Below are 25,185 nucleotides of genomic sequence, written 5' to 3'. Positions count from 1 at the left end.
TCGAGTGCTTCATTGAATCCTATAGCCACATCATCGACCGAGAACTGGGGGTTAACTATCTGCGACAGAGCAACAACAATGTAACAACTGGTTTAAAACGACACATCGTTGGCTACAATGTTTCAAAACACATGAAATGTCAGCTGAGAATACTTGTTACAGTCACTCATCGCATTTTCGGCTACAGTTACCGCATCAGAAATAGCGACAAAAAAAAAAACTGAATTGTAGCTACTCGGGGTTTATGAAACGTCATCTTTCGTCAAGAGTTTAATCATGTGTGTTTGATTTCTCAAGCTGTAGCATTTACAAAAAAATAATAATTCGGTATAAAACTGAAAACATTTTCAGATATATACACCGCACGATCAAATCATAATCAAATGTAGTCATAGTGAAAGTGTTACAATGAAAATATACTATTTTTTTCCCCCCTTCTTCTCACTGTATGACAAATCTGTGATCTGTAATCAGAGGCTCTTTGGCGTGACGTTAGAGGATAGGATTGGAGGGTGGTGCAGGTATATAGCCCTCCTTCGGCCTACACTTCCACCTTCTCGCCAGTGGAGTTTCAGCACAGCTTCTGCACCACCCAGGGCAGACGAGAACATAAACACGAGTAAGTAGCTAAGAAATTGTTTCACAATGTAACGTGTACGAGGGAACATTAAAGACGATGTGCTCATTTATTTACCGTCGACATTTAGCCAATTTGGAGGGGCTGATAGTTTTTTTTGTCGAGGACGCAGTGAAATATTATCACTGTCTTAAAAAAAAAAAATGTGCTCTGGCCTGAGTCGACTCCATGTCATTTCTGCCCTTGTTCGGCTGCCTTAATGCCTACGTGGACTTTGTGTAGCTTTTTTATTGTGGATGCTAACGTTTCCGTATTAAAATGGGAGAATATATGTAGCTATCCATTTGATTTTTTTTTAGATTAAAAAAAGAAAATAAATAACATGTAAAACCTTAACACTGTTCTCGATTTCAATGTTTCTTTTTTTAATTTGTATTACATTTTGTAATAATGAGTTTCACTGGTGAAACTGGTTTGTTTTAGCCTCCGGAGCTAGTTAGCCGCTTAGCACTGCAGCTACGTGTCATTACCGCGGACGGTCCAAGTTTTATACCAGTTTTATTACCAAGGAAACTAAATGCGACGACACAAAGTTTGTTCACTTACAAGTAATGTCTCGCAAACCCAAAACGCAATAGGGCGTTTACATTTATCTTTTAATTTTTTTATTTTTATTTTTTTTAACTGGAATGTAATTATTTTTTATTTATTTTTTTAAATATATATATTTTTTAATAATACTTCGCAAATAACGTTTTATTTTTATTTCGATATGTTTTTTTTAATGTTAAATCGTCCGTTTGTCGACGCAGTTACTAGCCGTGGTGGTGGGAACCAGGGAATATTGGCTTATCTATTTAACATGTCTTTGGTCGGTTAGCTAGCTACCTTTTTTATATAGACTACAACATGACAACAGATGAATATATCACATTTTCCACATCGTTTGATTATTATTTTTTTTTAGCTAGGTAATTATGTCATTTTTGTTTGTTTTTTTGGGGTTCAACGCTAGCCAGCTAACTAGCTAGAGAAGTAGGCCAGTGGGCTAGCTAACGTTAGCTAGCTATGTCTTGTTTAGCTTCTCAGCTGCAAAACACCAACACGTTAAATCTATCACGGTTGACGAACTCGGGTTAAAGTTCAATAAATACCTGTTTTTTATGAGTAAGGTTAATTTAGCATTAGATTTTAAAGGCCACATTTAATGGAGTCTGTGGTCCTCACTGGAATAGGTATCAACGTACACCTCATTAGGATAATATGACAAAGCTGGCCAAGTCTAGTAGTAGAATATAATACCTCCCAATGATCTAATATCAAACAACAATATGTTTGGTTTATCTATTTCTAAACTACATTTTACCTTCAAGCAAGTAGGCCCAGATTTGTATGCTAGCTACTTCAATAGGGGGATCCCTCCAGCCATTAATTAGATGTCAAAGCTTGGTTTAAACCCCCCCCCCCCACCCCATAAATCCTCACATTTGAATATACCACTTAAAATACTGGACATTCAATGACTAGATTATCACCTGACTGTCTGTTGTGAAACCAGTATGTTTTATTTATTTATTGTGCTTTTCAGGCAAAAGCTGGCAGGCTGACACGAACAGGCAGCTTTACAGGACGGATTATCTGGTAACTGACCATTTAGCTGGTAAGAAGTGACACTACTCTAAGCTCTTAATTATAGCCATGCTGCAGTCCCTTCTAACCTGCAGTTTTCAAATGGAAGACAGTGGAATAGATGGCCTTGTTGGCCACATCCACTGGCTCGGTAATGAAAGATCCGAAGCTGACAATTTACTTTTTGAATACTAGATGGGGGGGCTATATATTATTGGGTCAATCACAAACTAGATGCTTGTCAGATTTATCTGGATTTCATTGCAATACTTCGAATCAGTGTATACAGTACCAGTCAAGTAGGTGAACACACCTACTAATTCCAGCGTTCTTCCTTTCTTTTAACTATTTTCTACATTGTAGAATAATAGTGATTATATCAAAACTATGAAATAACACATATGGAAGCATGTAGTGACCAAAATATATTTGATATTCTTCTAAGTAGCCACCCTTTGCCTTGATGACAGCTTTGCACACTCTTGGTATTCTCTCAACTAGCTTCATGACATTTCAATTAACAGGTGTACCTTAGGTTACTTTGTGGAATTTCTTTCCTTAATAATGCATTTGTGTCAATCAGTTGTGTTGACAAGGTAGGGGTGGTGTACAGAAGATATCCCTATTTGTTAAAAGACCAAGTCCATATTATGGCAAGAACAGCTCAAATAAAGCAAAGAGAAAACACAGTCCATCATTACTTTAGGACATGGGGGTCAGTCAAATCTGGAAAATCTCAAGAACTTTGAAAGTTTCTTCCAAGTGCAGTCGCAAAAACCATCAAGCGCCATGATGAAACTGACTCATGAGGACCGCCACAGGAAAAGGAAGACTCATAATTACCTCTGCTGCAGAGGATAAGTTCATTAGAGTTACCAGGCCTCAGAAATTGCAGCCCAAATAAATGCTTCACAGACTTCAAGTAACAGACAGATATCAACATCAACAGTTCAGAGGAGACTGCGTGAATCAGGCCTTCATGGTTGAATTGCTGCAAAGAAACCACTACTAAATGCCACCAATAATAAGAAGAGACTTGGTTGCGCCAAGGAACACGAGCAAAGGACATCTGTCCTTTGGTCAGCCCAAATTTGAGATTTTTGGTTCCAACCGCTGTCTTTGTGAGATGCAGAGTCTGTGAATGGATGATCTCCGTATGTGAGTTTCCTGCCGTGAAGCATGGAGGAGGACGTGTGGGTGCTTTGCTGGTGACACTCTGGGATTTTTATTTAGAATTCAAGGCATGCTTAACCAGCATGGCTACCACAGCGTTCTGCAGCTATACGCCATCCCATCTGGTTTTGCGCTTCGTGGGACTATCATTTTTTTTTCTCTCAACAGGACAATAAAACAAAACACACCTCCGGGCTGTGGAAGGGCTATTTTACCAAGGAGAGTGATGGAGTGCTGCATCAGATGACCTGGCCTCCACAATCACCTGACCTACACCCAATTGAAATGGTTTTGGATGAGTTGGACTACAGAGTGAAGAAAAAGCAGCCAAGAAGTGCTCAGCATATGTTGAACTTCAAGAATGAAAAAGCATTCCGCATTCCAGACAATAGGAGAAGGGGGGTGTAAATGATTCAATTTGTTATTTCATAGCTTTGTCTTCACTATTCTACAATGTATTCATTGAAGGGTTTCTTAATTATTTTTTTTTACGTGTCCAAACTTTTGACTGGTACTGTATAACATTCTCAAATAATCTTTCTAGAGAAGGCTTGAAACACTTCAGTAGTCTACTTTGTGAAATCTTTTAAACGTTTTACATTTTTGGTGCAAGGCTGTTTTTCTTGCTCCATGTTAAACCAGTATGGCTTTCCTGGGCTGGCCTGTATGTAGTTCACTGTGCTGTCGCACCACTGATTCGGCCTGCTCAGCCTTAAAGATGCCTAGCCTAGGAGGAAGAGGCCCCTTAAAGGGTGCTGCTCTGGAAAGCATGTGAAAACAGCTGTACAAACGCCATGCTAAGGATCCCAGGCACCACCTCCACTGACTGTACCTTTTTATTTTACTAGGCAAGTCGGTTAAGAATACATTCTTATTTTCAATGACGGCCTAGGAACAGTGGGTTAAATGCCTGTTCAGGGGCAGAACGACAGATTTGTACCTTGTCAGCTCGGGGAGTCGAACTTGCAACCTTTCGGTTACTAGTCCAACACTCTAACCACTAGGCTACCCTGCCGCCCCGTACTAACGCCATGCTAAGGATCCCAGGCACCACCTCCACTGACTGTGCTGTGTGTCAGTACAAAATATAATTACTAGATTGGATCCCATTCAAGTAGATGTTCTGTGATTGGTTTGATTCTATTTTGATGGTATGAAGTCCCCGCCCCCCACCCCACTGCTTCTCATTCATTTGAAGCAAAACAATATTGCAGTTTGCAGAGGAATAGTCTAGTGAATGTTCTCAGGGGTCCCCCCCCCCCCTTTGCCAAATCCTAAACATTAGTGGGAAAAGTACAAAACTGCCCCAAGAGGAGTGTCTTGGGACAACTTCACCCTACACCTAGCGCATGTGCTCAGGGTCCAGTCTGATCTACTTGGTTAGGACTGGGGAGGGGGAAGCTGATCCTAGATCTGTACCTAGGGGAAGCTGATCCTAGATCTGTACCTAGGGGAAGCTCCAGTGGGTGGATGAACTGAACAGGTCAGTGGGGAAATCCTCTTAACCTTGGAAAGCTCATTCACCCAGCTTAGAAAGGCCTAGGCCAACCACTCAACTTAGTTGTTCAAATCAATGTATTTGTCAAGTGCCGAATACAACAAGTGTAGCCCTTACTGTGAATTGCTAACTTACAAGCACTTAAACCAACAGTGCAGTTCATGAAGTGTTAAGAAAATATTTATGAAATGCAGTAAAAAGAAAAGTAACACGATAAAATAAGAGGCTATATACAGGGGTTACCGGTACCTAGTCAATGTGCGGGGGTACAGGTTAGTCGAAGTAATTTGTTCATGTAGGTAGTGGTGAAGTTTACCCTAGGTACAGATCTAGGATCCACTTTCCCTCCCCTAGCCCAGAGGCAGGCAGATGTCAATTTTGATTATAGTTTCCATCTTACTGTCCAGATGAATTGCATGCAGCCGGCAATACACTCATATCTCACGTGGACAGGTTTAAACATAGGACTTTCTCCAGTTAGGCTGTAATGGCGTCAATTTCTTCCTTAACTAGACATTTAAAAGGGTGGGTGAAATATACATTCTTTGTGTAAAACACAATTTTCCATCACCGTGATAAAGTGGCTAATGCCTAGGAATGCTAGTTCCGGATGTTGTGTATCACGGTCAGCCAATCAGGTTGCAGCAGTCTGTTTACCTCTAGCTGAACGTAGGGCGCAGCATCAGGAAGTAGCATTAGCCACTAACATGGTGGCGGAAATGGCATTTCATTAAGAAAGTAACACGTTTTCCAATATTTTACTTTTTCCTTCTCGCCATTAAATCTAGTTAAGGAGGAAATCGACACTTTTGCAACCTGAATGGAGAATTAAAAAAAAAAAAATTCTATTAAAGGTACAAACCGGTCCATTGGCTGTTGCTTGCTGCATACAATGCGTTTTGGATGGTAAATCGAAACTTTCCACACCAGATTAATATCGCTATCAGCTGGCCTTTAGGTTCACCCCCCCCCAACCCCCAATCCTAACCTTAACATTTAGTGTGGGAAATGCTGAACTGAACAGAGATCAATCAGTGTGTAGTGTCAACATCGCATGTTGCTACTGCAATGAGTTGGGTTTGTCCTCTTGGTTATGCTACATTTGCCTAATCGGTGCACTAAAGCTATTTGTCAAGACATTCAAAGAAAGTGTTGACGTGTGAAATAGGTAACAGCTAGAACATAGATTATCCCTCCTGGAAAGGCATGGCTTCTTTTGATAACTGTAGATAAGACAGTGGGGCCTAACATCAAAGTCCATTCAAGCTGATAAATGTGTTTTTGTACTACTATATGTTTAACCCTTTAACTATAAGTGGTTTATTTGTTTTCATGGTTTATTGTATTTTCTAGCCATGAGACAAAGGCCTTTATAAAGACATCAATGATTTTAATGATCTTTCCCTTTTTTTGAGTCTGTCATGTCTTTGCTATGCAGGCACTTTTTTTATTGGTATTTTTTTAACCCTGATTTAACAATGTCCCCTTTTCCTTTACTAGTGACACACTCGTACTCCGTGTAAACGTGGGATTTCGACCATGAGCTCAGTCGCTGTACTTACGCAGGAAAGCTTCAACGAGCATCGCTCTGGGCTCGTTGCAGAGCAGGCAGGTGGTGAGTTGGTTTTCATTTGTTCCTCTGGGTAGAGTAGTCTGGCCTTCAGTTATCAACTATAGAGGGTAGTGCGAACGGCCCAGTACATCACTGGGGCCAAGCTTCCTTGCCATCCAGGACCTCTACGCAAGGTGGTGTCAGAGGAAGGCCGTATACCTAAACACAACTCATGTCTTGTTGCTTAACTGATAATGTACCTGTCATTTATCAGACACTCGTAGTCAGTGAGGTTTTTAAAAATGTATGGTGGCTTGTTTCTAATGGTTCTGACACAGGGTCTAGTTCTGCTGGAGATGAGGAGGCCCCAGCCTACAAGGATGCCTTCCCTCCGCTGCCTGAGAAGGCTGCTTCACCCGAGGGGACCCAGGAACCAGTCAATGCCTGGACCTCCAAGATCCGGCCCCTCAAATCCTCTGTCATCACCCAGGTAGCTACGCCCCTCTGTCGTCGCCCAGGTAGCTACGCCCCTCTGTCGTCGCCCAGGTAGCTACGCCCCTCTGTCGTCGCCCAGGTAGCTACGCCCCTCTGTCGTCGCCCAGGTAGCTACGCCCCTCTGTCGTCGCCCAGGTAGCTACGCCCCTCTGTCGTCGCCCAGGTAGCTACGCCCCTCTGTCGTCGCCCAGGTAGCTACGCCCCTCTGTCGTCGCCCAGGTAGCTACGCCCTCTGTCGTCGCCCAGGTAGCTACGCCCTCTGTCGTCGCCCAGGTAGCTACGCCCTCTGTCGTCGCCCAGGTAGCTACGCCCCTCTGTCGTCGCCCAGGTAGCTACGCCTCTGTCGTCGCCCAGGTAGCTACGCCTCTCTGTCGTCGCCCAGGTAGCTACGCCTCTGTCGTCGCCCAGGTAGCTACGCCCTGTCTGCCCAGGTAGCTCGCCCTCTGTCGCCGCCCAGGTAGCTACGCCTCTGTCGTCGCCCAGGTAGCTACGCCCTCTGTCGTCGCCCAGGTAGCTACGCCCTCTGTCGTCGCCCAGGTAGCTACGCCCCTCTGTCGTCGCCCAGGTAGCTACGCCCCTCTGTCGTCGCCCAGGTAGCTACGCCCCTCTGTCGTCGCCCAGGTAGCTACGCCCCTCTGTCGTCGCCCAGGTAGCTACGCCCCTCTGTCGTCGCCCAGGTAGCTACAGCGTTTACGCAATACTTTGTTCCATTGGAGGAGTAAGAAACTGTTGCTGTAGCAAATGGTATTCCTAATTCCATATAGTGCACTACTATTGACCAGAGCCCATAGAGCTGTGGTCTAAAGTAGTGCACTATGTAGGGAATAGGGATACCATTTGGGACACGACGCCATGTTTGTTGTAGCGAATAACTCTTCCTTCTGCCTTTGGTAAACCTGGGTGTGTAGACCTTTAAAACAAGTCTATTCAAACATGTGATGTTTGCTCTCTGCTAACTTATGACTCTCTCTATAGGTTTTCCACGTTCCTCTGGAAGAGCGCAAGTACAAGGACATCAACCAGTTCGGTGAAGGAGATCAGGCGAAGGTCTGTGTGGACATCATGCATAAGACTGGAGCCCACCTGGAACTCTCCATGGCTAAAGACCAGGGCCTGTCCATCATGGTGTCTGGGAAACTGGACGCAGTGATGAAAGCCCGCAAGGAGATTGTGTCCCGACTGCAGACTCAGGTCTGTGTAGATGGGATGAGATCACGTTTAGCCCTTATTTTGGCTGTTGTATTCATTATAACAGTGTAGGTTACAGCGTATATATCAGAGATGCATTTAGACTGATCCTTTGTGATTTCCCAATTGTTTGTACTATTAGTGTGTGGTTGAGGCCCCCACCTCATGACTCCCTGGGGGAAGTGTCAATCATGGCTAAATACATAAATGAATTGAGTCATCCCATTTCAATATGAATTCATGCACGGTTACTGAAGTTAATCGAAGGTGACTACTTTTATTTATTTACCTTTGTGGTGATATTAACTTAGGTTTATAAACCTGTTTTCCTTCATGTTGCTTTTAAAATATATATATATTTTTTTACACCAGGCTTCAGCTACTGTGGCAATCCCCAAAGAACACCATCGCTTTGTCATCGGCAAGAACGGGGAGAAGCTGCAGGAGTTGGAGCTCAAGACTGCCACCAAGATCCAGATTCCAAGACCAGATGACCCCAGCAACCATATCAAGATCTCTGGCACCAAGGAGGGCCTGGAGAAGGCCAAGCACGAGATTCTGCTCATCTCTGCCGAGCAGGTAGCCAACCTGGTGTCGTATCAGTTACCTAGCGAGTGTCATCGTCTAGCACTACTCTCCACTCGCTAAGTTAACTATCCCATAATGACCTCTTTAACTCGCTATGGAATCCTTTGCGGCACAACATTTGTCTACTTCAGGTCATATCTGTTACCTTTTTTTAAATCTAAAACTATCTTTTTATCATTTCTGCCATTGAAGGTAACCAACCACCCCACTTAATGAACATGCCCCTATAGCACTAACGCTAGCCTCGCTGTTATTATACTGCCATGAACACGGTTTGGATGCGAGCCAGTTCAGTTTGTGAAATGTTATATCAGTCCGACGTGATGGACAACCTAACTGACGACTGTCTGCTCTCTGTCGTCCCGTCCCCCAGGACAAGCGTGCTGTGGAGAGGGTGAACATCGACAAGGTGTTCCACCCCTTCATCACTGGTGCCTACAACAAGCTGGTGGCAGATATGATGCAGGAGACAGGAGCCCGCATCAACGTCCCCCCACCCAGCGTCAATAAGACGGAGATTGTCATTACTGGGGAGAAAGAGCAGGTGGCCCTTGCTGTGGCTATGATCAAGAAGATTTATGAGGGGAAGGTGTGTAGGTCTATGCTCTGTCCTCTTTAACAGCATTTTAATATGAAATGTTATGGTCCCTTCGAACCTGCTTCATGACAAATATTACTATTGCTATGATGATGATGATGGTGATTGGAGCGGAAGGTACAGTTGAAGTCAGTTTATATACACTTAGGTTGGAGTCATTAACTCGTTTTTCAACCACTCCACACGAGTCTTGTTAACAAACTAAAGTTTTGGTAAGTTGGTGAGGGCATCTACTTTGTGCATGACGCAATGTGCTGAAATAAATTATTCTCTATTCTAACATTTCACATTCCTAAAATAAAGTGGTGATCCTAACTGAACTAAGACAGGGAATTTTTACTAGTATTAAATGTCAGGAATTGTGAAACTCAGTTTAAATGTATTTGGCTAAGATGTATGTAGACTTCAGACTTCAACTGTTATGTCCTGCTAGCTAAAATTGTGCTAAACAGGAATGATTGAGTTTAACATGTATGAAATGTTGTCATGTAGCCCCAGGGCACCAGGAAGTGACTTCAGTTGTCTCGGTAATCGGAGGTCTTGTGACGGTTCCTACTAGTGTCAGTGGCACGACTGTCTCTTCTTTTCGGTCTTGACATTTTATTCGAATTGGGATCAATACATATTCAAAAATGTTATATTTGTAACAGTCAAATGCACCAAGTTACACTTGATCTTTACACTAATTTCCAGTGCTTTTTTTTTCCCCCCACCCCTTTCTCCCAGCAGAAAAATGCCACCACCATTGCGGTAGAGGTGAAGAAATCTCAGCACAAGTACGTGATCGGCCCCAAGGGAAACACCCTGCAGGAGATCCTGGAGAAAACTGGCGTCTCGGTCGAGATCCCACCCCCAGACAGCAACTCTGAGACAGTCATCCTGCGCGGGGAGCCAGACCGGCTGGGTCAGGCTCTCACTGAAGTTTACGCCAAGGTAGATATGTTACACATTGCAACACACACTACTACACAGTACGTACTATACAGGCCTCGCTGAAGTTGGGACCGTGGTAGATATACATTACCCCTATACGCAGCACCTTTCACACGGCCTGGCTGGGCCTGGCATTCACTGACGTTTAGTCCAAGGTAGATGCGATATTTTCTTTTTTTACGGTTTTTACTTGCAATGTGAATGAATGTGTTTTTTTTACCTTCCTTAGTTGAATGTACTGATTTGTAAGTAGCTCTCCTATAAAAAAAATAAAAAATAAGGCTAAATGACTAATGTGTAAACCATATAGCACCTTTTCAGGGCCTCTGGTCCAAGAGGATGTCCCATGACCTCAATGGGTTCTCGGTTTCTAAACGTGACCCTGTTTGTGTGTTTCCCAGGCCAACAGCTATACTGTATCCTCAGTCGAAGCTCCTTCCTGGCTTCATCGATTCATCATCGGCAAGAAGGGGCAGAACCTGGCCAAGATTACCCAGCAAATGCCCAAGGTGTGTGTGTGTGTGGCGTGTGTTCCAGAGGGGGATGCAGCTCATGGTCTGACTTGGTGTTTTCTCTGTGTATTGCAGGTGCACATTGAGTTCACTGAGGGCGAGGATAAGATCACCCTGGAAGGCCCCACCAAAGACATGCAGATGGTGCAGAGTCAGATGGAAGCCATCGTCACTGACCTGGTAAAGACCGTCCGAATTACAGATAGACGGACCGGGCTAGCCTCGTCCGCTCGCTCCAAGCAGACGGACCGGGCTAGCCTCGTCCGCTCGCTCCAAGCAGACGGACCGGGCTAGCCTCGTCCGCTCGCTCCAAGCAGACATCCGTTTACCAAAACCCAGATTATGCTTATTAGATTACTGGGCTAAAGCGCATTCAATGGAGAGTCTCCCTTGAGCTTTAGCTTTGTAGTTAAAGAGTTAGACTTAATCTGAGTCTAGGCCTAGTTTGTTTCATTGTCCCAACGACAGACTGTAAACCACACTGGTTTCCTTGGTTTTAGGACTTGGTAGTTAAACATGGCATCAAATGAATGATTGTATTTATTTCCTTTCCCCTTCTAGGTGAGCCGCATGGATTATTTGGAGATTAGTGTGGACCCCAGATTCCACAGACACCTGATTGGGAAGGGTGGTGCCAACAGTAAGTATTGTTTTTTTTTTTTTTCATCAAAGCAGGGGTTGGTTTGAGAAGTGGGGCGAGTAAGATGTTAAATACAAAGATACACAAATGTATTTTAAGCTATTTAGCGTATTACTAAATGGTGGTTAACTTTATTCTCCTGCCCTGTTCAGTAAACCGCATCAAAGATCTGCACAAGGTGTCTGTGCGTATCCCCCCTGACAACGAGAAGAGCCACCTGATCCGCATCGAGGGAGATCCTCAGGGGGTCCAGGAAGCCAGTAAGGAGCTGCTTGAGCTAGCGTCGCGCATGGTGAGTATCACGATTCTCTCTCTCTCGTCACCATAAATGTCCCCGTGGGAGTTGTCCCTCAACCTTTTCGTCTCTCTCTTGCAGGAGAACGAGCGTACAAAGGACCTGATCATTGAACAGCGTTTTCACAGAGCCATCATTGGCCAAAAAGGGGAGAAGATTAAGGACGTTCGTGACAAGTTCCCTGAGGTGAGTCACAAACAATGTTGCCGTGGCAACGCGCCCGATGATGATGACGCCGTAGACCGTGGCTCAGTAAGACTTCAGTCAGCAAGGCTGTATTTACACAGGCAGTACAATTCTGCTCTTTGGCACAATTATTAACGGAGCTATATCTATTGGGGGGGGGGGCTCAGAATCGGCCTGATTTTTAAACGCAGCCTTAGAAGCCATGACGATAATCTGTGCCAGATCCATATATTTAGACTCGCTGTACATGTATGGCTCAGGTAAATGCTATAAAATGCTTCAGTTTATACAGCTATAACATTTTGCTGTATAGTTACAGGAAACCACTATGTTAATTTTGGTTAGGATGAACACTTAAAATATATATATTTTATGAGAAGGTATATATGCTTGGAAAACTTTAAATAAAGTAGTAATGTGTCGATTTTTGCAGGTCATCATCAACTTCCCAGACCCGGCAGCGAAGAGTGACATCGTTCAGTTGCGTGGTCCAAGAAATGAGGTGGAGAAATGCTCCAAGTTCATGGCGAAGATGGTTGCTGACATGGTATGTAGTAGATCATGAAACAAAACGTCTAAACGATCGACTCTCTAGGTTTTAACTTTAAAAAAAAATATATATATAATTTTTTACATTGCATGAGGTTAGTGTAATTGTTAAGTACATTTGGCTTTCAAGACATTGTGCTGGTGAAGTACTTTGAGTCGGTATGATTTGATAGCTCTTACGTGTATTGAACATGTCAAATCTTGCTTTGCTGTTTAATCTATGATTTGATTTGTCTCTTTTTTCAGGTGGAGAATGGCTTCTTTCTCTCAGTTCCCATCTTCAAACAATTCCACAAGAACATTATTGGGAAAGGTGGCGCCAACATCAAGAAGGTATATTCTCATTTAATATAGGATTATGAATTTTAACTTTGTTTGGGGGACAGTTGTTTTACAATTTATTTTTTTAAATAAGGGGGAGGAAATGGTATTACCTGACAAAGTAATTCATTCCATTTTCCAGATTCGTGAGGAAACGAACACCCGGATTGACCTGCCTGCCGAGAACAGCAACTCTGAGATGATAGTCATCACCGGCAAGAAGGAAAACTGTGAGGCCGCAAGAATCCGCATCCTGTCTATCCAGAAAGAACTGGTAACTTACTGGCTTTTCTCAGGATGTTTGCCTTCTAAGATGGCCTGTGTTCTTCTTCTATGGTAATGCCGATAAAGATAGAATGTTCGTACGTTTCTAATTTCTCTCTCCTACGAAACCATGTTTCCATTCTGTGCCCAATGAACGACATATGCCGCGTTTGTGTCCCTCCCACCCAGGCAAACATTACAGAGATGGAGGTGTCCATCCCCTCAAAGCTGCACAACTCCCTGATTGGCTCTAAGGGCCGTTTCGTCCGCTCCATCATGGAAGAGTGTGGCGGTGTCCATATCCACTTCCCCACAGAGGGCTCCGGCATCGACACGGTCACCATCAGGGGCCCTGCTGAGGAGGTGGAGAAGGCGAAGAAACAGCTGCTCTCTCTGGCCCAGGATAAGGTTTGAGCCTGTTATCTTATTTAGGCTTTACTTATCAGTAGGTTGAGGACCAGGTTAGTTTTTCTTTGTTCATTTTGGCTATGGTTGTCATGAGAGTTGGGTTCGGTTTCGGGACGTAAACTGAAAGTCCAAATTTTCCTTCACTAAAAAGCGATTGAAATAGAATTCATCCCAACTCGGGTGACCACATTTTAAAATGCCCAAATATGGGATGATTTTGAAGTGCAAAATTCCGTGATGCAGAAATGAGACTGTACAAATGTGAATATTTAGCCACAGTAATAATTCTGGTTGGTCTCAAGGAATGTAAAACTGGTAGGATTTTTTTTTTTTTTTTAACAGGGTTGAGACTCAAGTATGTTGAATGAGCAACTAATGCTCATTGAGAGCCTACCAAGTGTGGTGAAATTACCTTCACTTTGTCTAATACGGCTATAGCTACTTAGGCCTACTTACTATGGTAGTTATTCGTTTGAAGCACACTTTTTGTAAGTAGTTAGCGGTCCTCTCAAAGTTTAGCTGAGAGGATTTGACAAATGTGATTGGTTGACGATATGACATTGGTCTACGTGTCATCCATCTTACGCTGCCCAGAATATCAGATCTCAACATATGTTAAACCTCACCAGCACCACGTCCTTAAGATATATCTGGTCATAAGCACAACATACGACACTGAATGAAATACGGGACATATGGACTTGTTAAACCCTCTCTGGCCTTGGGACACACAGCCACAAGCTTTAGAGAGAAACTCTCCAGCCCAGCAGAGGCTACCAGCCCCTGGTTTTGGACCTCTGGTGTTAGGGGGTTGCCAAGGGCCCTTCTAGAACACTCCCCTGCCTGTGATTGGCTGACCTGGTCAGCCAATCACAGGCTGTAGAGTCTCAAACCCCCAATAGTCGGTTCTATAGTTGGACACAGGTCCAGAGAGACAACGGGTCAGAACTCTGCACCGCCTCAACACAACTCGATACTGGACCCTTCCTGAACAACCTTCCTAACTGTGTTAGTGGTTGTATGATTGAAACCGACACCTCTGAGATGACAATTTATTTGATAAAAAAATTGTAAATAATTTGGTAAAACACAGCACATAATTGTTTGGTAGGGGGATAAAGAGACAAAAATGTGAGACTGTCCCGGTACAATCTGGGACGTGGTCACCCTAATCCCCAAACCTGGTCGTCAGTAGTCCATGTACACTTTAAAAAAAAAAAGAAGTAAACTGAACTAACCAGCTCCACCATTGTTTCCTCTCTCTCTTTCCCTTAGCAAACCAAGAGTCACACGGCTGAGCTGAAGGCCAAGCCAGAGTACCATAAGTTCCTGATCGGTAAAGGAGGTGGTAACATCCGTAAAGTACGTGACAGTACTGGAGCCAGGATTATCTTCCCGACACCTGACGACGAGGACCAGGAGCTGATCACCGTGGTGGGGACAGAGGAGGCCGTCAGAGAGGCCCAGAAGGAACTGGAGGAACTCATCAAGAGCTTGGTAAAGACCTTTTTTTAAAAAATATATATATATATATTTTTTTACCTTTATTTAACCAGGCAAGTCAGTTAAGAACATATTCTTATTTTCAATGACTGCCTAGGAACAGTGGGTTAACTGCCTGTTCAGGGGCAGAACGACAGATTTGTACCTTGTCAGCTCGGGGGTTTGAACTCGCAACCTTCCGGTTACTAGTCCAACACTCTAACCACTAGGCTACCCTGCCGCCTCTACACTCTAACCACTAGTCTACCCTGCCTCCTCTACACTCTAACCACTAGGCTACCCTGCCACATTTTGTTTTGATTTTTCACCTGTCAAAAGATTCTCCTGACATCATTGTTTTGTATTGATGTTATATACTTGTGTTTTTCAGCAGAATCAAACTCTCCTGTGTATTTTTTTTGGTCATTTTTAGAGTGTAAGGAAACTGTCATTTTGATACTGACCCCAAACTTTAGATTATACACTCACTGTGTTTTGTTTGACACATTTTGAGTATTAAACCCCGTGCTTGCTTGTCGTCCCTCAGGATAACGTGGTGGAGGATGTAATGAATGTGGACCCCAAGCACCACCGGTACTTTGTGGCTCGCCGTGGGCAGGTGCTGAGGGACATCGCTGATGAGTACGGCGGCGTGATGGTGAGCTTCCCCAGGAGTGGTGCCAACAGTGACAAGGTCACTCTGAAGGGAGCCAAAGACTGCGTGGAGGCAGCCAAGAAACGCATGCTGGAGATCATCGAGGACCTGGTGAGTTCACAGGGTTCTAACTTATTTATGACCAATTTTTTTTTTTTTTTTTTTTTTTCTTCCTTCCCCACTGGAGACTTACCTCGGTGTTTTACCTAAAAGGGCTGTCCTTTTGACTCCACTTCCACGGCCAAGCTCCAGTCTCTCTCAAGGCCATGGCCTCTGTGGACCTGCTTTTAACTGGGGCCAAAACCTGACCACTAGTACTTTTCAGCTGGCATTTACACTGAAATTGTTGTATTTAGATTTTTGTTCAGAGTTACAGTTCAATATAAGGAAATCGGCCGATTGAAATAAAGTTCATTTGGACCTAATCTATCGATTTCACATGACTGGGAATAGATATGCATCTGTTGGTCATAGATGTACTGTACCTTTAAAGAAAGTAGGGTTGTGGATCCGAACCAGTCAGTTTCTGGTGGGACCACCATTTGCATCATGCAGCGCTACACATCTCCTTCATCAGGCTGTTGTTTGTGGAATGTTCCACTCTTCAATGGTTGTACAGTTGCTGGATATTGTCAGGAATTGGAACACTCTGTCGTACATGTCGATCCAGAGCATCCCAAACATGCTCAATGGGGTGACATGTCTGAGTATGCAGGCCATGGAAGAACTGGGACAATTATAGCTCCCAGGAATTGTGTACAGATCCTTTGAGACTGGGGCCGTGCATTATCATGCTGAAACATGAGGTGATGGCAGCGGATGAATGACACTACAATGGACCTCAGGATCTCGTCACGGTATCTCTGTGCATTGTGTTGGTTGTCTGTAGCTTACGCCTTGCACATACCATAACCCCACTGCCACCATGGGACACTCTGTTAACAGACCGCTCGCCCACACGACACCATACAGGTGGTCTGCGTTTGCGAGGCCTGTTGGACGTACTGCCAACTTCTCTAAAAACAAGTTTGAAGGAGGGTTTATGGTAGAGAAATGAACATTCGATTATCTGGCAACCGCTCTGGTGGACATTCCTGCAGTCAGCATGCCAACTGCACGATCCCTCAACTTTACATCGGTGGCATTGTGAGATTTTTAAACTGCACATTTTTAAAGTGGTCTTTTATTGTCCCCCAGCACAAGGTGCAACTATGTAATGACCATGCTGTTTTAATCAGCTTCTTGATGAGCCACACCTGTCAGGTGGATGGATTATCCTGGCAAAGGAGACATGTTCACTAATAGGGATATAAAGAAGTTGGTTTACAGAATTTGAGGAGCTTTTTGTGCGTAAGAAACAATTGTTTTTAATATTTGTTCAGTGTGTGTGTGTGTGTATAGATATTTATCTCTGAACATGGGTTAACATCTCAGAAAGCAACTGTCTTGATGCAGAGGTTGTTGATTGTGTTCGCCACGGGTCTTTGGTGTCACTCCTGATGGGAACACAGTCACACTAGATTTAACATAGAACACTGGTGACCCCACTGGTGAGGGGGGGAAGTCTCAGGCTGGGACATAAGGATGCATCATTATTTTAGTCTCGTTCACCCAGTACCACGATACCCATGTCATAACTAGCCTGTCCTCTCTGATTGGCTAACGGTCCTCCTCTGTCTCTAGGATGCCCAGGTGACCATGGAGTGTGTGATTCCTCAGAAGTTCCACCGTTCCATCATGGGGCCCAAAGGTTCCCGTATCCAAGGCATTACCAGGGACCACAACGTGCAGATTAAATTCCCTGAGCGAGTGGACGGCCCGGGGAAGGGAGGCCCAGCGGGTAAAGCACCCTTTTGTTCTCGGGGCAGTAATTCAGAGTCCGAGGAGTGCTGATATAGGATCAGTTTTGACTAGTTTAAGATCAGCGCTCAAGACTTTACAGGCAATGACTGATGTATGGTTTTTATCCACTTTTTTTTGTTTATTTGTTTAGTTGAATGCACTGTGTAAGACATTCTGGATAAGAGCGCCTGCTACATGACCTAAATGTAATGATCCTAGATTGTTAAGAGATGTCTCTCTCTAAAGTTGTTTTCAAGCAAGTCTTTCAGATTTCTGCTTTTCCAACTGCCTGGTTCATTCTCTCTAATCAACCCCCCCCCAGCTCCCCCGGCCGAGGCTGCAGTGCAGGAGAATGGAGAGGCTAACGGAGAGATGGTTGAAGAGCCTGCAGCACCTGTGGATCCCACTGCACCGAAGAAGTGTGACGTCATCGTGCTTTCTGGCCGCAAGGAGCGATGCGAGGCTGCTGTGGAGGCACTCAAGGTCACTCCTCTTCCTGAACAATTTTGAAATTGTCTGTCTGTGTACTGTCAGTAAACTCTTTACGGAGGTTATGTGACTCGTATAGAGCAGTGTGTTTTTTTTCATTCATTTGTAGTTCAACTTGTTTCACTACCTTTCTTCCTCAGGCTTTGGTCCCTGTCACCACTGAAGTGGAAGTCTCTTTTGAGCTTCACCGTTACATTATTGGCCAGAAAGGAAGTGGAATTCGTAAGATGATGGATGAGTTTGAGGTACGTAAGAGTAGTTTCATTGTCACTTAAAAATAAAATGTTTTTGTTGTTAGTGGAGTAGCTGAAATGGGACTCATTCAGGATACAGTCTCTTCTGTCTGGATGTTTGATTCAACATGAATCGTTTTTGTAAATTATTATACTTATTTTTTTTACTATTGCCTCCACCGCCAGGTTAATATTCAAGTGCCTGCTCCTGAGCTGCAGTCCGACATAATCTTCATTACTGGCTTGGCCAATCACCTGGACCGCGCTAAGGAGGGTCTCCTGGAGCGCGTTAAAGAGCTGACTGCTGAGCAGGAGGATCGGGTACGTGTTTCTCTCTTCACTGCTCTTCTACATCTCGGAACCATTAAGTATTTTTTTTTTAAACGTGTTGGACTGCAAGTCGATCACAAGTTTGCATAGTCTGGTGTCATATCTGTCTGTTTGTCGAGTCATTGTTATGCCATCTGGCGTTCGGCCCCCCCCCCCCCAAAAAAAACGGCTGTAAGACCAGGCGAACGAGTGACATGGTTCTGACTTGGGGATGTTTTGTACTCGTTCATTCGTTTGCAGTCCCTCAGGAGCTTCAAGTTGACCATCACCGTGGATCCTAAGTATCACCCCAAGATCATTGGCCGTAAGGGGGCCATAATAACCAACATCCGCACAGAACACGACGTCAACATCCAGTTCCCGGACAAGAACGACGACAACCAGGTACACAGTCTGTGGTGGGCAAGTCTTCTGTCCTCAAGACAACTTGTCCTTTGCACAAAAAATAAAATAAAAAAAGCATTGGTGAAAGTCAGAAGAGATTGGTCTTGGATCTTCTCCAATGGGGTTGTGGGGGGGGGGGTTATGAAAGTAATTGAGGAAATGCTCATTGAGAGAGCCTTCAACTTGATGTTTCCCTCATGTAATTTCTATAGTCCTGACATGTATACCCCCCCACCAGGACCAGATTACCATCACGGGGTATGAGCACAAGGCTATAGCTGCCAGGGATGCCATCCAGGCCATCGTGGACGAGCTGGAGGAGATGATCTCCGAGGATATCACCCTGGACGCCCGCGTCCACGCCCGTATCATCGGGGCCCGTGGCAAGGGCATCCGCAAGATCATGGATGAGTTCAAGGTGAGGGGGGGTGGGGGGGGCTTTATCAGTGGGCTAGTTTCCCTGATCACTCAAGCCCAGTCTTGGACTCAAACACATACTCCATGAACATTGTCAATTGAAATAGGATTTTAGTCCAGGGCAAGCTCGTCTGTCTTGGGTAAGGTTGTGAGAACAGATCTTACAGGATAGTCTTGCCTTGTCCCTCTGGATTCTGGGAATCTATTCAACGTATTCAGTCTGTACATTCTGTTTGATGCTTTTCAGTATTCATATAAAAATGCCCCCTCTTTGGCTTCATTTGAAATGGACAAAAGACAAGAATTTATAAAAAAATATATGTATTTATTTATTTAATATATATATTTAATATTTATTTAATATATATATTTAATATTTATTTATTTAATATATATTTATTTATTAAATGCTGTTTTTGTTTCTGGCGGAACATCACATAGGACCTCCACTTTAAATGGCCAGATAACATGATCAGTTTTTCTTCCTGTTTTTTAGGTGGATCTGAGATTCCCCCAGCCTGGAGCTGCTGACCCTAATCAGGTGTTTGTTACTGGTCGTCCTGAGCTGGTGGACGAAGCCATCGACCACCTCCTCAACCTGGAAGAGGAATATGTGAGTACTCTTATCAAAGTGGTGCACTCCTAAATGCTGGTCCTGGGTGTCTCTTCCCCCCCCCCCCCCACACACTAATGGATAAGGTTAGGATTTCAGGAAGGGAAGCTGATTCTTGATCTGTACATAGGGGAAACTTCACCCTGGGCTTTGGAAGCCATTTTGGGCATCCTCCATTGACTTAATCCTCTTGGCCCTTGGTGTCCACCACGGCTCTCCGTGATGTGTTGTATTGTACTGTTTCTTTTTTCTTCTGTCTGGTCAATGTTTAGTCTTTATTGGTCAGTTTATTGATTTGACCTGCATCATTGACAAAGCATTTACCTAGACCCCCTCTCCCCTCGGTAATCTTTGGTTCTTCATTTTGACTGTTGAACACACTTTCTGAGTACCTTCAACCCCCTCCTTCGCCACCCGTTTTCATATAGCGTTTTAAAAATCAAACTTGTTTTCAGATGGCTGACGTGAATGAGAATGAATCTAAGATGACGTACATGAAGCCGACTGGTGACCGCGGTGCGTCCTCGATGGATGAGGGAGGACGAGAGCGAGGCTCCTCCAAAGGCTTCGTGGTGAGGGAGGCACCGTGGCAAACTGGCAGTGAGAAGGTGAGAGAGGTGATGAATCTTTTATTTTCTCCTTTGACAAATCTGACTCATTTACCCTTTTTTTTTTTTTTTTGTGCTAGCCTGGTCCCGTATCTGTTTGTACTGTCTTGCCATACTTTTTCCTGTGGTCATTGTATTTAGCACAGATCTGGGATCCAGGCTACATTTGTGTATTGTCCTTATTATAAAATTATTTTTCTCATCGTTTTGGAATGCAGTCATTCGATGACTGACATGTACTTGTTTTTGCTCTCGCTCTGTCTCTTTCTCTCTCTCTCCAGGCCCCAGACATGAGCAGTTCAGAGGACTTCCCCAGCTTTGGGGCTCCTGTGGCGGCCACCAACAAGGCTTCTCCCTGGGGACCCAAGCGCTTCTGAGCAGAGCTGTGCTGCTACGAAGGAGACAAGACGGCCCTCACCTCCACCTGACGACACAATCTTCCCCTCCATCGCCTGCCCCAACCCTATGGACCTGGACTGACCGCTGACCCCCCCCTCCCTCCCCCACAAGTCTCTGCAGTCCTGGAAATGTTTCATGCTTCTCTCTTCTGTCTACATAACTTGGTTTGCCTTTTTGTAGATTTTACGGTGTAGTCTGAAATGCTTTCAACCAAACTGTATTTGGACCTGTAACTTAAGCTTTGTGTCTTCTTGCATTCAGTAATGGGTCTTTCTGTAACAAAAAAAACAAAAAACAAATTATACTTATTATAAGAAACATTGCTGGGTTGTTGGGTTATGTCTATATTCAGGTAGACGTTCAGTGTTTTCCCGAGACTTGACATTTCATAATGATTTGAAATGTGCTACCAAATCCAAAGCTGTTAAGGAAACCCAAGCAACGCTTCTTAGGTTTACTGAGCTGCCCCTTAGTTGCCTTTGCAGGGTGTGTGGGGCTGGGGGGGGGGAGATGACTTACCTCTGGTGACATGTTAACGTATGTCTGTCCATTTTCAGCTTTTGATTTGAAGTGAAGAAGCTTGACCACCATGGTGGCCAGCTGTCTGTTTTCAACTACTCTCCTCGTGGAACTGTGTACGTCATCTCATTCAGGTCTCAGTCTTATTGCTGCATCTGAGTGGTTCTGTCCTCCAGTCTTTCATCCTGTCTGCTTGTTACTGTGCTTGTGAGGTGTATGGCCAGGTAGTGATGTGTTGTAAATCATGCAGCCTTATTAATTTGTTGAACTTTTTTGTTTTTTGTTTTGGAGGGGTGATTCACTACAGATATACTATTTCACACACTCTCTCTCAAACTGCCAGATGCTTTTGGAGATTGTACTGTAATCATCCTACTGCAACACTAGAGCTCCAGAAGTTTCAATACCCTACACACTAACTGTTAAAGTACCATACTTGTTCCATACTGTTTTTGTTTTTTTTGTGACATTTTGAAAATGAAGTTTTTAACTCTCTACTCATGGCTTTTGGAAGCAAAAGAGCAGACCATTCTGTGCCAATGAACTGTCTTCTGTCTAGTGATGTTACTCATCCAGCTACCTACCCGGGGTCAGTGTCCAGTCCCTTTTTGTCTTCCAGTTGCTATGCAGATTGTTCTGTAACCATAGCAATGGCCCTCTTATCAGCCTTAGCTCTAGAGTGATATAAACCAGACCCCAGAGGTGATGTCACAGTCCCGAGGAGATCAGGAGGTGTACAGTACAATGCTGTGGATAAATGTTCAATCGTCTCATTCAGTTCATGGCAGTGGGTGGGTAATTTTTTTTTTTTTCACCCGGTGATGCACACTTCCTGAAAGATATGACATCATTGTCTAATCCTGGTCTATATCATTCTAGCCTTATATGAAAGATTATGCAAAAACCATTACAAGAAGAAGTGAAACAAATATGGATGACACTGGAAATGAAATTGTCCAAAAAGTCAATAAAAATTGAAAATGTTTTTTTTTTTTGCGTTTAACATGTAGCTAGCAGCCTAAACTCTAGTTAAAGTAGCATGAGAACCTGACCCCCCCCCCAGTTGCAAGATGAGGACTACTACTGGTAATTGTACTTGTTTTGAGCTGCATTTAAAGTGCACCAGCGCAGGAAACTCACATGGGGAGAGAGAGCACAGAGCAGAACCACATGGCGAGAGAGAGCAGGAGATTAAGGCAGAGGGGTCTGACATGGCAACGCCTGGAGTAGAGAGCTCAAGACCTGAAAGGGATGGAGGTGCTTCATCGATGGCTTATGTTCTGAAAGGAATACAAACTCCTAGCTAGGTAAGAGTAGGCTATGGGTATGAGTACTATACATTTACAATGCTTTTTTTTTTTTTTGGTTGTCATTTAGCAGATGCTCTTTTCCAGATCTTAAGATAGCTTGCTGGAAAACAGACTACATGGCCAAAAGTACGTGGACACCTCTTGAAATAAGTGGATTTGTCTTTCAGCTACACCCATTTGCTGACAGGTGTATAAAATCTAGCATGCATTCTCCATAGAAAAACACTGGCAGTAGAAGGGGCTGTACTGACGAGATCAGTGGCGTTCGACGTGGCACCGTCATAGGATGCCACCTTTCCGACAAGTCAGTTCATCAAATATCTGTCCTGCTCAACTTAAGTGCTGTTATTGTGAAGTGGAAACTTCTAGGAGCGGCTCAGCTGAGAATTGGTAGTGGTAGGCCACACAAGCTCACAGCCCCGCCGAGTGCTGAAACTGGTACCGTGTAAAAATCATCTGTACTCGGTTGCAACACACTACCGAGTTACAAACTACCTCTGGAAGCTATGTCAGCAAAATAAATGTTCGCCAAGAGCTTCATGAAATGGGTTTCCATGGCCGAGCAGCCACGCACAAACTTAAGATCACCATGTGCAATACCAAGCCTTGGCTGGAGTGTTGTGAAGCTCGCCGCCATTGGACTCTGGAGCAGTGGAAACACGTTCTCTGCAGTGATGAATCACACTTTACCATCTGGCTGTCCGACGGAAGAATCTTTGGCGGATGCCAGGAGATCACTACCTGCCCTAATGCATAGTGTTAAGTTTGGCGGAGGAGGAATAACGGTCTGGGGCTGTTTTTCATGGTTCGGGCTATGCCCCTTAGTTCCAGTGAAGATAAATCTTAATGCTACAGCATACAATTACATTGTAGATGATTCTGTGCTTCCAACTTTGTGGCAACAGTTTGAGGAAGGCCGTTTCCTGTTACCAGCATTGAAGTGATTGGATTGCTGTATTCGGCAGATGTGATCAATACAATTTGATATGAGGTGAACGTCCAGCGTACTTAACACTTCCTGCACCGGAAGCTGACAGAAGTAAAACTGTCTGCCTGGAGTCACAGACATGAAATGGTAGGTGAATGTGTAACACATGGTATATCATCATCATAATAATAATGTTATATTAATTGTAGTGTAACCCCGGAGTGAATATTTCAGAAGCCGGAGTTGATAACGGGCCAGCCAAGTGTTAGTTACTCGCTAACTAAAGAGTAAAAACCTGTTCTTATACTGTAATGCATGTAGCTAGCTAGCCAAATACAACTTACTAGCGAATGCAACTGCATTTTGCCACCAGAGAGCCGTGAAGCACAACGCATTCATCATCTTCTTATCTTGATAGCTAGTTATCAAGTTAGCCTCGGCCCCATTTCACGTTGAAACAAATATACGCGACGAAAACCTGTGACAGAGGCTACGAGCAAGTAGCTATAAATATAATTAAAAAGCACAACTCGGTCACTTCAAAGCTAGCAGAGAACAAAGCCAAATGTTATGTAATTAATTATATAATGTAACAAAACACAGATATTTCACCGAATGTATAAATGTGAAGCATCCGGTTGTTGTTTCTACTCACTACCAAATATGGTGGTGAGAGGAAGCCCAGTGACCGGAAGTGGGAGAAAATGGAGCGAGATGGATTTTGGCCGATTTTTTGGCAAATTTTCTCATCGATGAAATATTTCATACATGTCAATACAGTTTTCTGTTTCCAAAACTAAAATCTGTAAGGAACTGAATGAACCTGCGTTGTTTAGAGAGGGCGATTTGAGTAATTGCACACGCCCACTTCACAGAGTAGGCGTTCCCTAACGGAAATGTGCAAAATAGGCTTCCCTCTGCCCACGAGGAGTAATTTGCTTCTGTTAAAAATGACAGGCAGTTAGTTGTCTTATCTTGAATTTGCTCTAAGTATCTGGTTGTAATGTGTTTATTGACCTTTTTAGCCTACTGAGTTTGTATTGGCTCGTTGGTCTAGGGGTATGATTCTCGCTTTGGGTGCGAGAGGTCCCGGGTTCAAATCCCGGACGAGCCCAACATTTTGAAGCTCAACGGTACATTGAAAATCAACATTTTTGAAGAGAGCATACTATTTAGCTAGCTAATATGCTAAAAACACGCCACTTTGATACAGCTGCAACCGGAAGTTACTTATTTGTAGCAGATTAGGAGAGCATTTTCCATAATCAATCAATCAATGTATTTATAAATCCCATTTTACATCAGCCGATGTCAGAAACCCAGCCTAAAAACCCAAACTGCAAGCAATGCAGATTTTTGAAGCACTGTGGCTAGGAAAAACTCCCCAGAAATGCAAGAACCTAGGAAAAAACCTAGTTAGGAACCAGGCTCTGAGGGGTGGCCAGTGGCTGTGCTGGGTGGAGATTACAACAGTACATGGCCAAGATGTTCAAACGTTCATAGATGACCAGCAGCATGGTAAAATAATAATAATCACAGTGGTTGTAGAGGGTGCAACGGGTCAGCACCT

The 25,185-nt window shown here is 44.0% G+C and overlaps 1 protein-coding gene and 1 non-coding gene across 3 annotated transcripts; both read left to right on the top strand.

The window, feature by feature from the left end:
• Positions 1–480: 480 nt before the first annotated feature.
• On the top strand, positions 481–22,362 carry hdlbpa (high density lipoprotein binding protein a). 2 transcript variants are annotated; one of them, XM_035787495.2, is made up of 28 exons: positions 481–619; positions 2,166–2,237; positions 6,378–6,492; positions 6,768–6,919; positions 7,900–8,115; positions 8,485–8,691; positions 9,074–9,289; positions 10,028–10,231; positions 10,633–10,740; positions 10,819–10,923; positions 11,305–11,383; positions 11,536–11,675; positions 11,760–11,864; positions 12,298–12,411; positions 12,660–12,746; positions 12,877–13,008; positions 13,188–13,406; positions 14,682–14,903; positions 15,436–15,654; positions 17,227–17,383; positions 17,708–17,868; positions 18,015–18,119; positions 18,294–18,428; positions 18,678–18,821; positions 19,060–19,239; positions 19,735–19,851; positions 20,307–20,459; positions 20,741–22,362. In XM_035787495.2, exons 3-28 carry the CDS (start codon positions 6,417–6,419, stop codon positions 20,834–20,836), a joined length of 3,849 nt encoding a protein of 1,282 aa, XP_035643388.2. In that variant the 5' UTR covers positions 481–619; positions 2,166–2,237; positions 6,378–6,416; the 3' UTR covers positions 20,837–22,362. The 2 variants fall into 2 exon arrangements, with proteins under 2 accessions (XP_035643388.2, XP_052322121.1); XM_052466161.1 differs by having other exon boundaries at positions 20,307–20,468.
• Positions 22,363–24,657: 2,295 nt separating this feature from the next.
• trnap-ugg (transfer RNA proline (anticodon UGG)) lies at positions 24,658–24,729 on the top strand. The gene has a single exon. It is a non-coding gene; the product is annotated as a tRNA-Pro (tRNA).
• The last annotated feature ends 456 nt before the right edge of the window (positions 24,730–25,185 follow it).

This window comes from Oncorhynchus keta, chromosome 1 (assembly GCF_023373465.1).
Source record: "Oncorhynchus keta strain PuntledgeMale-10-30-2019 chromosome 1, Oket_V2, whole genome shotgun sequence".
In the NCBI taxonomy this organism is placed as follows: domain Eukaryota; kingdom Metazoa; phylum Chordata; class Actinopteri; order Salmoniformes; family Salmonidae; genus Oncorhynchus; species Oncorhynchus keta.
This window is presented reverse-complemented; position numbering and strand designations above follow the sequence as displayed.

Excerpts from the sequence above, each read along its gene's own strand:
- hdlbpa (XM_052466161.1), top strand. The coding sequence starts at position 6,417 with ATGAGCTCAGTCGCTGTACTTACGCAGGAAAGCTTCAACGAGCATCGC. Across the intron at positions 10,741-10,818 it reads TTACCCAGCAAATGCCCAAG|GTGCACATTGAGTTCACTGA; the intron begins GTGTGTGTGTGT and ends TGTGTATTGCAG. Across the intron at positions 14,904-15,435 it reads AGGAACTCATCAAGAGCTTG|GATAACGTGGTGGAGGATGT; the intron begins GTAAAGACCTTT and ends GTCGTCCCTCAG.